The 15,685-nt window shown below is 46.8% G+C and overlaps 1 protein-coding gene across 1 annotated transcript in view; it reads left to right on the forward strand.

Annotated features, from left to right (window-relative positions):
- The first annotated feature begins 864 nt into the window (after positions 1-864).
- The window catches only part of LOC309546507 (ciliary microtubule inner protein 2B-like), a 32,717-nt gene continuing 17,896 nt past the window's right edge, over positions 865-15,685 (forward strand). The window contains exon 1 of the mRNA XM_082246247.1: positions 865-990. Coding sequence (XP_082102373.1) covers positions 923-990 — 68 coding nt within the window. The 5' untranslated portion in view covers positions 865-922. The remainder of the gene's footprint in view (positions 991-15,685) is intronic.

Here is a 15,685-nt window from a genome sequence, read left to right on the forward strand (position 1 = left end):
CCCCCCAAATGACCCCATTTTGCAAAGTAGACACTCCAAGCTATTAGCTGAGAGGCATGATAAGTCCATGGAATAGTTTATATTTTCCCACAAGTGTCGGGAAAATTATTATTTCTTTTTTTTTTGTTTTTTTACACAAAGTTGTCACTAAATGATATATTGCTCACACATGCCATGGGTATATGTGAAATGACACCCCAAAATACATTCTGCTGCTTCTCCTGAGTACAGGGATACCCCATGTGTGAGACTTTTTGGGAGCCTAGCTGTGTACGCGACCCCGAAAACCAATCCCCATCTTCAGGTTTTCTAATGGCGTAAATTGCTGATTTTACCACTGCGCTACCTGTCACAGTTTCAGAGGCCCTGAAATTTCAAGATTTTTTATTTTACCACCCCCCACATGTAATGAGCCCTATACCAGAAGATGAAAATACAGAAAAACAAAAATGTATAAATATACAGTCCTAAGCCACTAGGGGGCAGTGATTATGCATATTTGCCTGTAAAATCCAGTATCTATGGCAACTCCAAACACACAGAATAAACAGAGGAATATCTAAATCTTGTTCAGACACAAATTATAGCAGTGTATAAAAATACTATCATGTTGCTGCAGCTATAATTGGCAGTACTTTCATGTTTATTTCAGGCTATTTTGTTGTAAGAAGAAAAAGGGTAATTGAATATTATACAATTAAATCTGAAACATTTTAAATTAATTATAGCTGCTAATTGAATGTTATGAATTATTCGGTACTCAAAAGCGCAATTTCAAGTCCTGTAAAGAAATGGGTTATTATTGTATCTGGTTGTGATAACAAAGAGTTTTGTGTGTGCGGTTACTGTTACCAGGCAGAAGAAGTATCCATCCACGGTGCACATAGCAAGCTCTGTGTCTGTGTCTGCACCGACTCGGAAAATGCCAGTCATTTTACCACAGCTATCTGCGTCAATGTTTTCTAGTTATGACCCCAGATATATACCAGGGTAAGTGCTTCTTTACATGCATACATCCTTTATATTTCCTTTCTCTTGTTGGATGTTGGAACTGCTATTCATTTATTATTATTCAGGGTTTATAAAGAGCCAACAGTTTGTACAGTGCTTTAGCCTGGGTTCACACTATTGTGAACACAGACATTCATCGCATGTGATTTGCGCCGCATTGCTGTGCAGATCACATGCAATGTCTGTGCGATGCCAATTTTAGCCATAGTTTGCATAGCTAAAACTCACCAAAAATGCTGCAGGAACCTTTTTTTCCCCTTTATTTCCCCCGCACTGGAATCGGATCACATGGGTGTTCACACTCAATGCAATCTGATTCTTGTCCGAATTCACAATTCGCACTGCGATCTGCCAACCGATCTGGGGGTGACCTTATTTTTGTATTGACACCGGCAGTTGTTCGTAGAGGGCAGTGTGAACTGCCTGGGAGAGAGATGCGATGTGGGAACCCGCACTGGAATAGTGGGAACCCATTCTTATAATATAAAGAGAGACAGTACAATTACAATACAGTACAATACAGAAGAATTAGGAGAGCCCTGCTTATGGAGCTTACAATCTAAAAGGGAGGGGGGGGGGTTGTACAAAAAGTAATAGCTGTGGGGAATGGGCTGATGGAGGTGGCTGATGTACAGTTTATAGGTGGAGGCGGCATAGGCTTCTCTGAATACACTAAATATAAACTTATGGGCAGTGGCGGCTGGTGCTCAAAATTTTTGGGGGGGGCGCAAAAAGAAAAATGTAATAGGTATTGCTTCGCGTCAAAAAACGCAGTAAAAAATTGCGTGACTTTGAAGTCATGGTACAGGCATGGCACAGGTGATGGTATAGGCATGGCATAGGTGATGGTACAGGCATGGCACAGGTGATGGTACAGGAGATGGTATAGGCATGGCACAGATATGGTATAGGCATGTCACAGGTCATGGTACAGGAGATGGTATATGCCCCCTTTCAATGCAGAGACCAGCGTACATGCCCCCTTTCAATGCAGTGACCAGCGTACATGCCCCCTTTCAATGCAGAGACCAGCATACATGACCCCTTTCAATGCAGAGACCAGCGTGCGTGCCCCCTTTAATGCAGAGATTAGCGTGCGTGCCCCCTTCAATGCAATGAACATTGTGCTGTGCCCCCTTAAATGCAATGAACACTGTGCTATGCCCCCTTCAATGCAATAAACACTGTGCTGTGCCCCCTTCAATGCAATAAACACTGTGCCCCCTTCAATGCAATGAACACTGTGCTGTGCCTCCACAATGCAGAGTTCAACGTGCATGCCCCCTTCAATGCAACTGTGCTGTGCCCCCTTCAATGCAATGAACAATGTGCTGTGCCCCCTTCAATGCAATAAACACTGTGCTGTGACCCCTTCAATGCAATGAACACTGTGCTGTGCCCCCACAATGCAGAGTTCAGCGTGCATGCCCCTTTCAATGCAACTGTGCTGTGCCCCCTTCAATGCAATGAACAATGTGCTGTGCCCCCTTCAATGCAATAAACACTGTGCTGTGCCCGCTTCAATGCAATAAACACTGTTCTGCGCCCCCTTCAATGCAATGAACACTGTGCTGTGCCCCCACAATGCAGAGTTCAGCGTGCGTGTCCCCTTCAATGCAACTGTGCTGTGCCCCCTTCAATGCAATGAACACTGTTCCATGCCCCCATCAATGCAGAGTTCAGCGTGCGAGCCCCTTTCAATGCAGAGCGCCACAGCATTGTCCCCAATCACTGCAGAGCGCCACAGCAATGTCCCCAATCACTGCAGAGCGCCACAGCATTGTCCCCAATCACTGCAGAGCACCACAGCATTGTCCCCAATGATTGCAGAGCGCCACAGCATTGTCCCCAATGATTGCAGAGCGCCACAGCATTGTCCCCGCATTGTCCCCAATGATTGCAGAGTGCCCACAGCATTGTCCCCCAATGATTGCAGAGTGCCACAGCATTGTCCCCAATGATTGCAGAGTGCCACAGCATTGTCCCCAATGATTGCAGAGTGCCCACAGCATTGTCCCCCAATGATTGCAGAGTGCCCATAGCATTGTACCCCAATGATTGCAGAGTGCCCACAGCATTGTACCCCAATGATTGCAGAGTGCCACAGCATTGTCCCCCAATGATTGCAGAGTGCCACAGCATTGTACCCCAATGATTGCAGAGTGCCCACAGCATTGTACCCAATGATTGCAGAGTGCCACAGCATTGTACCCCAATGATTGCAGAGTGCCCACAGCATTGTACCCCAATGATTGCATAGTGCCACAGCATTGTACCCCAATGATTGCAGAGTGCCCACAGCATTGTACCCCAATGATTGCAGAGTGCCACAGCATTGTCCCCAATGATTGCAGAGTGCCACAGCATTGTACCCCAATGATTGCAGAGTGCCACAGCATTGTATCCCAATGATTGCAGAGTGCCACAGCATTGTACCCCAATGATTGCAGAGTGCCACAGCATTGTACCCAATGATTGCAGAGTGCCACAGCATTGTACTCCAATGATTGCAGAGTGCCCACAGCATTGTACCCCAATGATTGCAGAGTGCCACAGCATTGTCCCCAATGATTGCAGAGTGCCACAGCATTGTACCCCAATGATTGCAGAGTGCCCACAGCATTGTACCTCAATGATTGCAGAGTGCCACAGCATTGTCCCCAATGATTGCAGAGTGCCACAGCATTGTACCCCAATGATTGCAGAGTGCCACAGCATTGTACCCCAATGATTGCAGAGTGCCACAGCATTGTACCCCAATGATTGCAGAGTGCCCACAGCATTGTACCCAATGATTGCAGAGTGCCACAGCATTGTACCCCAATGATTGCAGAGTGCCCACAGCATTGTACCCCAATGATTTCAGAGCGCCACAGCATTGTACCCCAATGATTGCAGAGTGCCCACAGCATTGTACCCCAATGATTGCAGAGTGCCACAGCATTGTCCCCAATGATTGCAGAGTGCCACAGCATTGTACCCCAATGATTGCAGAGTGCCACAGCATTGTACCCCAATGATTGCAGAGTGCCACAGCATTGTACCCCAATCAATGCAGAGACCAGCGTGCGTGCTCCCTTCAATCCAATGCACTTACCTTGCGGCGGCTCGGCTCCCGGCACTGGCTTCTCCCCTCCTCGATACTTCGTCCTCTTCTGCGGCGGCGGGAAGGTGAGTGGCTTCTCCCTCATCTCGGCCTCTCCTCTTCTCTGCGGCGGGAACCGGCGGGAAGGTGAGCGGCGGTGACGGTGAGTGACTGATGCACGCACCGGCACCGCCCCCATTGTGACGTCAGCGATCGGATGTCCTGGTTGATGATTGGTCCAGGCTGGAGACTGGACCAATCACAGCCAGGATATCACGAAGGTGGGGGTGGCCAAGCGCTCTTTCCTGTGCCCAGGTTACGCCCCCAGAAGGCAGCCAATCGCTGCCTCTTCTGGGTCGTAAACCCCATCCCCCCTTTAGCCACCACATAGGCCGGCGAACCGATTTTTTTTTCCATAACTTTATTGTTCTTTTTGGCATTTTTTTTTCCTTTTTTTTAGGGGGGGTGGCGCCCTGGCGCCCCCTATGCACGGGCCGCCACTGCTTATGGGCTCAGTGTATAATATAGTATATATCATTGGAGCCTCGCCATCAGAGCCCCCACATTGAAGTTCCCTCATTAGCGTCCCCCAATCAAAGTCCTCCTCATCAGTTTCCCCTTCATCAGAGCCCTATTGTCAGTGATCCCCCCCCATTGCTTCCCACACATCAGTGCCCCCCTCACTGTCACCAGTCTCCCCTCATCATAGTCTCTCCCATTCTCCAGGAGAGCTCTTCTATCAACCGCCCTTAACAAGTAGCAGGAGGATAGTAGCTACTACCCGAAAATACTAAAATTCCTGCTAAATCTAAAAGATAAAACTGTATTGAGGTAATAAATAAAGCTGTGTGTGAATGAGGTCACATGGGCCATGAGGCTTGTACAGTGTGAATCAGTGTTTTTTTTTATGTGGCTGAAGCTGTGTGCAGGCAGCCTATGTTATGCTATGGGGACGCAGCAACTGTATGAACACAGCTGCAGGTCCTAATCTGACAGACGTGTGGATGCGCATGTACGGCCTGAACACAGACAGTGTGCATGCAGAGCCAATCACTAACACATGTCAAATCAGAACCTGAGGCTACATTAATACAGCCACTGCGTACCCATTGAGTAATAGACCACCTCAACCGCACAAACAAACTGCTCATTCACATTGTGGGGGCTAGAGAACCCATGTCAATGAGCCATTCATTTTAAAAAACAATTTTTGGAACCACTTGCCGACTGCCGCAAGTACATTTACTGCGGCAGTCAGCCCCTCCTGGGCAAAGCGACATAGTACTACATCGCTTGCCCAGGAGCCTGTAGGGGGCGAGCGCGCGTCGTTCACGGGCAACCCCGTGCGAGTGACCGGCGGCTCCGATGTCCGCCGGCCATTCGCGATCTCCCGCTGGAGAGGGAGAAAGGCAGGCGGCTGATGTAAACAAAGCCACCTGTCATTCTCCCTGATGTAACTGCAGAGACTATATGACCCTGCTATGTAGGATCGTATGTCTCTGTGATTACATCAAAAGCCACGCCCCTTGACAGTTAGAGGCACGCCCCTAGGGACACACTTATCCCCTGGATCTCTAATAAAGTTAACCCCTTCCCTGCCAGTGTCATTTTTACAGTAACAGTGCATATGTATAGCACTGATTACTGTAGTAATGTCACTGGTACCCCCAAAAGTGTCTAAAATGTTAGTCAGAGGTCCAATCTGTCTGACGCAATGTCGCAGTCCCGCAAAAAAAAATTGCAGATCGCCGCCATTACTAGTTAAAAGAAAAAACAATAAAAATGACATAAATCTTTCCCTTAGTTAGTAAACGCAATAACTTTTGCGCAAACCAATCAAAATACGCTTATTGCGATTTTCACCAAAAATATGTAGCAGAAAACAAATTGGCCTAAAATGTTAAAAAAAAATTTGATTTTTTACATTTTTTGGGGGAATTTCATATAAAAAAAATTAGAAAAATATTGTTATTTTTTCAAAATTGACGCTCTTTTTTTGTTTATAGCGCAAAAAATAATAATCGCACAGGTGATCAAATACCACCAAAAGAAATCCCTGTTTGTGGGAAAAAAAGGACATCAATTTCATTTGGGTACAGCATCGCACGACCGCGCAATTGTCCGTTAAAGTCACGCAGTGCCGAATCTCAAAATAGGCCCTGGTCTTTGAGCAGCCAAATCCTCCGGGGCTTAAGTGGTTAAGGATAGTTTTAGACATGTGCCTAAATGTGCCTAAATCTCCCATGCCTTTGAAGTCAGTGTTTGGATCGCTCTCCAGAGGCTACTGACAGGAAGATAGTCGACGTCCTCCTCACCGCCTCTTTTAACCACTTATGGACCAGGCTTTTTTCTGAAATTTGTTGTTTATAAGTTTAAAATAGTATTTTTTGCTAGTAAATACTAAACATTTTATATATATATATATATATATATATATATATATATGTGTATTTTAGCAGAGACCCTAAAGAATAAAATGGCAGTCGTTGCAATAGTTTGTCACACTGTATTTGCGCAGCGGTGTTTCAAACGCAAGTTTTTTGGAAAAAAATACACTTTCATGAATTAAATTTAAAAAAAGGACAGTAAAGTTAGCCCAATTTTTTTGTATAATGTGAAAGATGATGTTACGCTGAGTAAATAGATACCTAACTCATCATGCTTCAAATTTGCGCATCCTTGTGGAACGGTGACAAACTACGGTACTTAAAAATCTCCATAGGGGACATTTTACATTTTTTTACAGGTTTCCTGTTTAGAATTACAGAGGAGTTCTAGTGCTAGAATTATTGTTTTCACTGTAACGATCGTGGCGATACCTCACATGTGTGGTTTGTACACCGTTTACATATGTGGGCTTGACTTAGGTATGCGTTCGATTCTGCGCGCAAACTCAGAGGGACGGGGCGCTTTCATTTTTAGCTGTCCCTTTAACACTGTACCATGCATGGCTGGTGGGCTGCTAGGCAAGGAACAGTCTTTATAGGCATTAACTGTATGCAGGAGGGGTTGGGCTGTGTAGTTCTGCTCATCACAGGTCTAGTCCAAATCATTTGGCAGCCTGCTGTCCCAGAAGTCTCATTCCTCACTATCATGTCCTCCCAATCAAGTACTCACCAATCAGGTCCTCAATGCTGTAGGCACACGCTGTGATGGGTTTCCCCAGCTCCGGTCCGAGGATACAGTGAATGTCTGTGACTCAGACTCTCGCTCTGGTCCTCACGGGCTCCATCCTTGGGCTCTAAGGACACAGCAAGTATGCTCAGCTCCTGTCCCTGCACACCAGGCTCTGCTCTCTGTGTAGGCATTCACAGCAACAGGCACTCATGCACTAGTTACCCTGCACTGTCAGCCCTGATCTCGCGTAGGTTGCCTGGGAAAATGCTGTCCCTTTCCTCTTCCTATTTGCAGAGAATCCTGGGTGTTGTAGCCAGTGGCGTAGCGTGGGTTGTCATCACCCGGGGCAAGGCAAGTAATTTGCGCCCCCTAACCCGCGGGATTTTAGCACTCGAGTCTCTTCCACTAGATTAGTTAAATAAACCCTTACCCCCTAAGCACATGTATTGTTTGTTATGAAAATACTAATGTAATTAAAGTAAAATGCATCTAAATACAAGTTTGAATGACCAGCGTGCCCCCTTTCAACGCAGAGAGACCAGCGTGCCCCCTTTCAATGCAGAATGACCAGCGTGCCCCCTTTCAATGCAGAGAGACCAGCGTGCCCCCTTTCAATGCAGAATGACCAGCGTGCCCCCTTTCAATGCAGAATGATCAGCGTGCCCCCTTTCAATGCAGAAGGACCAGCGTGCCCCCTTTCAATGCAGAGAGACCAGTGTGCCCCCTTTCAATGCAGAATGACCAGCGTACCCCCTTTCAATGCAGAATGAACAGCGTGCCCCCTTTCAATGCAGAATGACCAGCATGCCCCCTTTCAATGCAGAGAGACCAGCGTTCCCCCTTTCAATGCAGAATGACCAGCGTGCCCCCATTCAATGCAGAGAGACCAGCGTGCCCCCTTTCAATGCAGAGAGACCAGTGTGCCCCCTTTCAATGCAGAATGACCAGCGTGCCCCCTTTCAATGCAGAATGACCAGTGTGCCCCCTTTCAATGCAGAGAGACCAGCGTGCTCCCTTTCAATGCAGAATTACCAGCGTGCCCCCCTTCAATGCAGAGAGATCATCGTGCCGCCTTTTAATGCAGACAGACCAGCATGCCCCCTTCAATGCAGAGAGACTTACCTGCAGCGGCGGCTTTTCCTTAGTTCCCCGCGTCTCAGAGTCCTCCTGCCTACTCCTCGGCCAATGGCATGCGATCACCTTTCGGCCAATCAGGAAGCAGGTCTCAGACCCGCTTCCTGATTGGCCAGGAGGAGGATCCGTGTGACAACAGCGAATTTTCATTCGCTATTGTCACACAATGGGTGGCCTCCGGGCGCACTGCTCTGCGCCCCAGGTCCACCTTTTTTTGAAGCCTATTAGAGCCTCTGGCTCTAATCAGGTGATTAGAAAAAAAAAACACTCTGTGACAGCACCAGGCTGCTGACTCACTCGCTGCTAAACTGACTGAGCAGTGAAGAGAGGCGGCATAGGCGGGGCTTGGCTTGCAATGCCACCCCACCCTACGCCAATGGACAGGGGAGGCACAGTCCAGCCCCGCCCCGACCCGCCATTTTCAGCCATAAGGCGGCTGCGCTGGACATATCCCAGCCTAAAGATGGAGGCAGCCGCAGACAGTGTGTGAACTGTGTATGTCAAAGTCAGACAGACAAGAGTAACACTGCGGATGCGCCCCCCCCAGATGTTGTGCCCGGTGCGGCCCGGCCCCCCTGCACCCCCCACGCTACGCCACTGGTTGTAGCCATTCACTTACATTGCACTGCGCCCCTTTATGGACTATATATCCCATGATCCTTAGTGAAAGGCACATCCAAGTGGGAGGGGGCAGAGTGCTCACACATGCAGCTTCCCCTGTCACCAGCTGCCCACACACAGCCAGCAGTGGGGGGGTCAAAGGGGGATCAAGTAGATACCAGAGCTCCAGTGGCATAGCAAGGAAGGAAGAGGAGAAAGGCCGGCTGGAGGACACACAACCTAGTGCTCCTATTGGCTGGCAACACCCTGGGGGGGGGGGAGAGAGAAGAGAGAGCGACACACATGGTAACTCTGGGGGAGCTGCAGAGATCCACAGCTCGGGTCGGGAAAATCTGTCAACAAGACAACAATTAGTCATGCACTCCACAAATCTGGTCTTAATGAAAGAGAGACAAGAAGAAAGCCATTGTTGAAAGAAAGCCATAGGAAGTCCCGTTTGCAGTTTGCGAGAAGCCTCGTGGGAGACACAGCAAACATGTGGAAGAAGGTGCTCTGGTCAGATGAGACCAAAATTGAACTTTTCGGCCTAAAAGCAAAACGCTATGCGTGGCAAAAAACTAACACTGCACATCACCCTGAACACACCATCCCCACCGTGAACTACGATGGTGGCAGCAGCATTGTGTTGTGGGGATGCTTTTCCTCAGCAGGGACAGAGAAGCTGGTCAGAGTTGATAGGAAGATGGATGGAGCCAAATACAGGGCCGTCTTTCAAAAAAACCTGTTGGAGTCTGCAAAAGACTTGAGACTGGGGCAGAGGTTCACCTTCCAGTAGGACAACGACCCTGAACATACAGCAAGAGCTACAATGGAATGGTTTAGATTAACCGCTTGCCGACTGCGCACAGTATATTTACTGCGGCAGTCGGCCCCGGCCAGGCAGAGTGACGTAGGTCTACGTCGCTCGCCTGTCACTCCTTCCAGAGCCAATAGCGGGCGGGCGCGCGCCCGCCGAGGCGCGCGCCCGCCTCGGCTCGTTCACGGAGGAGTGCGGGAGTGTGACTGGCGGACCCGATGTCCGCCGGTCACACTACGATCGCCGCTACAGCGGGAGAAAGACAGAGCGGCTTGTGTAAACAAGCCACCTGTCAGTTCTCCCTGTGTAAAAGTGAAGATCAAACAGTTCTACTATGTAGAACTGTTGATCTTTGTTTTTACACTAGTAGACATGTCCCTACACAGTTAGAATCACGCCCCTAGGACACACTTAACCCCTCCCTGTCCAATACTGTTAACCCCTTCCCTGCCAGTGTCATTTTTGCAGTAACAGTGCATATATATAGCACTGATTACTGCAGTAATGTCACTGGTACCCCCAAAAGTGTCAAAAATGTCAGTCAAGGGTCCGATCTGTCCGCCGCAATGTCGCAGTACCGCAAAAAAAATCGCAGATCGCCGCCATTACTCGTTAAAAAAAAAAACACCAAAAATGACAAAAATCTTTCCCTTTGTTAGTAAACGCGATAACTTTTGCGCAAACCAATCAAAATACGCTTTTTGCGATTTTTTTTACCAAACATAGGTAGCGTAAAACAAATTGGCCGAAAATTTTAAAAAATTTTGATTTTTACATTTTTTTTTGGGGGAATTTCATATAAAAAAAAGTGAAAAATATTGTTGTTTTTGCAAAAATTACGCTCTTTTTTTGTTTATAGCGCGTGATCAAAAAATCGCACAGGTGATCAAATACCACCAAAAGAAAGCTCTGTTTGTGGGAAAAAAAGGACGTGAAATTCGTTTAGGTACAGCGTCGCACGACCGCGCGATTGTCCGTTAAAGTCACGCAGTAAAAAATCGCAAAATAACCCCTGGTCTTTTAGCAGGAAAATCCTCCGGTGGTAAAGTGGTTAAATAATATTCATGTGTTAGAATGGCCCAGTCAAAGTCCAGACTTAAATCCAAATGATAATCTGTGGCAAGACTTGAAAATTGCTGTTCACAGACGCTCTCCATACAATCTGACAGAGCTTGAGCTATTTTGCAAAGAAGAATGGGCAACAATTTCACTCTCTAGATGTGCAAAGCTGGTAGAGAGACACCCAAAAAGACTTGCAGCTGTAATTGCAGCGAAAGGTGGTTCTACAAAATATTGACTCAGGGGGTCTGAATACAAAGGCACGCCACACTTTTCACATATTGTTTTGTAAAAAATGTTGAAAACAATTTTATCATTTTCCTTCCACTTTACAATTATGTGCCACTTTGTGTTGGTCTATCACATAAAATGCCAATAAAATACATTTACGTTTTTGGTTACAACATGACAAAATGAGGGAAATTTCAAAGGGCATAAATACTTTTTCAAGGCACTGTAGACAAAGACAAGTGTTTCTTGCCTACAGGCAAACATGGTTTTGGGAGTGTCATGGTCTGGGGCTACATGAGTGCTGCCGACACTGGGGAGCTACAGTTCATTGAGGGAACTATGAATGCCAACATGTACTGTGACATACTGAGACAGAGCATGATCCCCTCCCTTCGGAGACTGGGAAGCAGGGCAGTATTCCAACATGATAACGACCTCAAACACCCTTCCAAGACAACCACTGCATTGCTAAAGAAGCTGAGGGTAAAGGTGATGGACTGGCCAAGCATGTCTCCAGACCTAAACCCTATTGAGCATCTGTGGGGCATCCTCAAACGGAAGGTGGAGGAGTGCAAGGTCTTTAACATCCACCAGCTTTGTGATGTCATCCTGGAGGAGTAGAAGAGGACTCCAGTGGCAACCTGTGAAGCTCTGGTGAACTCCATGCCCAAGAGGGTTAGGGCAGTGCTGGAAAATAATGGTGGACACACAAAATAATGACACTTTGAGCCCAATTTGCACATTTTCACTTTTGTTGGCAGCAGTTTAGACATTAATGGCTGTGTGTTGAGTTATTTTGAGGGGACAGCAAATTTACACTGTTATACAAGCTGTACACTCACTACTTTACATTGTAGCAAAGTGTCATTTTTTCAGTGTCGTCGCATGAAAAGATATAATAAAATTTTTACAAAAATGTGAAGGGTGTACTCAACGCTGTATCTTGGCCTAGGCCAACAAGGCCCAGGCCTAGGGCGGCACTTTGCAGGGTGGGGGGCGTCAAAAAAGCTGCCCCCGCATGAAAAAAACATCCTCCTCCTGGCTCCTGCACGAAAAGAGTCCCCACCACTTGTCAGTCTTATGGGCCGGACTGGGCCGAGTGGCAGGGCCTAGGAGGCAAATCGGTCTGGCGCCCCCATAAAGCGGCAGCTCTGCTGTCAGTATGATAATACTGGCCGGCGGCCAATGACTGGCGGCTGCACTCAATAAAACTGGCGGCCGCCAATACTAGTAAGTGTGGCTCTGGCAACGGGTCTTAGCAGCCTAATGCTCCGCCTACCCTCCTCTGCGGCATACCGGGCTTTTGTAGTCTTCTGGATGAGAAGTAAAGCTGGAACATATACTATTTTGTTCATGGCTTTTGCAACCTGCTTATTTGTCTTAGGTTTTTCTCTATAGGAAAATCTTAATGCCAGTTAATCCTGTTTTATTTAGCAATATGTATTGTAATTAAACATACACAAGTAAAAGATCTTTCAGTCTGTGTGTTGACAAATTTTGGGGTAATTTTTGGCCTGATTGACTGCTAATGCTTTGACTATTAAACTGATTTGTGAATGTCACATGACCACCTTCAAATGGAACTGTAGTTGGGCAGGTCCCCATCCTCAGTGTTCCTCCTTGGAAAAATGGCACTGACAGCTATCTGTTGCCAGATCAGCATTGTATGTCCAATAATCCACAAATATGTATTTAGCCCAACCCTATCTGCTGGCCCAATGTGATGTCATTTAGGGGTATTTTATCAGGTGAATATGAGCACTTCCACCACTGGAAGTGCTTTTGTTATCACTTGGCAATGGCATTTGTTCTGACATCAGTTTGGGATGTTTCAGTGATCATTCAGAATTCATTGACAGGTGCACTTGACCTCCTTTCTGACCTGCATTTACCTGTGCTTGATGCAGATTTTGCATTCCAAAAGAATTGCATAGGTATGGAAAACCAACTTGAAGCAGGCAAAAGCCTCTCAACACAGGTTAGGGTCCATTCACACCAGCCGCTGCCTTGGTGAAGCCTTAAGAGGAAGGCATGGTTTGCAGATGACAGGGGGGGGGTCTTAAACAGGAAGGGGTGTGGCCTTGGCAGGAAGGGGTGGTCATCTTTAAATTAGGGGGTGCGCGAGTTTAGTCAGGTCTAGGGCAGCACAAAACCTAAATACATCACTAGGTGTACTCACTTTTTTGAGATACTGTATGATTGTGAGGCACTGGGTGTCAGGATTGTGGACGGTGTATATATGCCATCTACAAATCTCTCACACACATGGTCAGGGGCTCCCGAGTTTGTGTCTCCTATGGAGACAGTAGCATGTTGTTTTCTCAGAATATTAATACCTTCTGGCCTGGGTTCTAAAGGCTTTGTAGAGCTATGGGTGGGAATAAACCTCCATTCCTATGTCCAGGGCTTTTTTTCAGCAGGAACGTGGGGGAACGCAGTTCCAGCACCTCTAGCATTACATGTATGTAATGGCAAGAGGTGCTGAAGTGTGCTAGATGGTCTATTGATGCTAGGGGATCTGTAGTTGCTGGGGGGAGTCTATTTTTGCTGGTGTGGGGAATCTATTGTTGGTGGGGGTTCATTTTTGCTAGGGGGGATCTACTGTTGAGGGAGAGGTCTGTTTTTTCTGGCTATCTGAGAGTCCATTAACGCTGGCTGCTCAGTGATGTAATGTTGCTGGTGGACAAATCCTCTTGGGGTGTATTTTTGCTGGGGGAGGGGCTCTATTGTTGCTGGGGTGGAACTATTGTTGCTGCAGGTTATTTTGTTTGCAGGGGGGGTCTAGTGATGCTGGGGTGTATCTTTTGGTTGCTGGGGATTATTTTGTTGCAGGGGGGTTTATTGTTGCTGGGGGTTATTCTGTTGCGGGGGGTCTATTGTTGCTTAGATGAATCTATTGCCACTGGCGGACAAACCCTCTCGGGTTGTATTTTTTCTGGGGTGGATCTAATGTTGCTGGGGGGACTATTGTTTCTGGGGGGTATTTGTTGCGGGGGGGGCTAATGTTGCTGGGGGGTAATTGGTTGCGGGGGGCCATTGTTGCTGGGGGAAGGCTATTGTTGTTGGCTACAGGGGATCTATTTTACTGTTTGTCTTGTTATCATTAACCACTTGCTGACTTCCCGCCGCAGATATACTGCGGCAGGCTGGCTCAGCTGCGTGAATCGCCATACCTGTACAGCGATCCGCGGGAGAGATCCTGAGGGGGCGTGTGTGCCCCCATTAGCCAGCGGGGAAGCTGATTCATGAGGCCAGGGCACCCGCGATTGCTCCCCATGAAGAGAGGTGTTGTAAACACAGTAGACCATTGTTCTCTCTGGAATCCGCACAGAGCACCAGTGATCCTCCTATTGTGTTGATTCCACAAGCCCATCCCCCTCACAGTTAGAAAACACCCCCTAGGCTCACACTTAACCCTTTGATCGCCCCTAAGTTAACCCCTTCCCTGCCAGTGTCATTATTACAGTAACAGTACATATTTTTAGCACTGATTACTGTAGTAATGTCACTGGTCCCCCCAAAAATGTCAAAAATGTCAGTTAGGGGTCTGATCTGTCTGCTGCAATGCCGTAGTCCTGCTAAAAATCGCTGATCGCCGCCATTACTAGTAAAAAAAATGAAACAAATAAAAATTACATAAATCTTTCCCCTAGTAGCCACGATAACTTTTCCGCAAACCAATCAAAATACGCCTATTGGGATTTTTTTTACCAAAAGTATGTAGCAGAATGCAAATTGGCCTAAAATGATGAAAAAATTAGATTTAATTTTTTTTTTTTTATTGGAAATGTGAAAAATATTGTTTTTTTTTTTTTCGTTTTTTTTCAGAATTGTCACTCTTTTTTTGTTTATAGCACAAAAAATAACAATTGCACAGGTAATCAAATACCACCAAAGGAAATCTCTATTTGTGGGGAAAAAAAGGACATCAATTTTTTTTGGGTACAGCATCGCACGACTGCGCAATTGTCCATTAAAGTAACGCAGTGCCAAATCGCAAAAAATGGCGATTGGTCATTAAGGGGGTAAAACCTTCCGGTCCTGAAGTGGTTAACAAATTCAATACAAAGCACCATAAAATGATACTTGATTCTGTATTCCTTTAAAAGGGCGATGCTGGGAGGTGCATAGGGGGTGGAACCATGGAACGTTGCTCGGAGGTGGGTAGGGGGCCGAGACAAGGGTGACTCAGAGGGAAGGAGTACCTGCACCTCTGAGAAAAAAAGCCTTGCCTTGGTCCATTACTTACCCGTTGACCAGACCTTATTAATAAGTCTCAGTTGTCCACAGGCACTTTTATATCTGAACTGGCTGGTGCTCAGGGCTTCCTCTTTTATCACCTTCTCTGCTGTTAGAGCCTGCTGCTGGCTGGAAAGACTGATAACAATAGAACACCAAAGGTACAAATGCTGCCTGTTTATTTCGGAGAACCAATTTGGGTTAATACTATTAGCATTATGAGTTAGGAAGTGACCTATGTTTAGTTAGTGGTTCAGACAAGCAGATGTTTTATGCTAAAGACTTGCTGTATAAAGCCCTCCTGCATAGAACATGTGTTAGCTGCACTGCTAAATAAGGCCTCATGCACACTGGGCATTTTTACAGCGGCTGTTTTTGGCGTCAGATGTTTT

This window comes from Pelophylax lessonae (genome assembly GCF_965119305.1).
Source record: "Pelophylax lessonae genome assembly, chromosome: 1".
Lineage (NCBI taxonomy): Eukaryota > Metazoa > Chordata > Amphibia > Anura > Ranidae > Pelophylax > Pelophylax lessonae.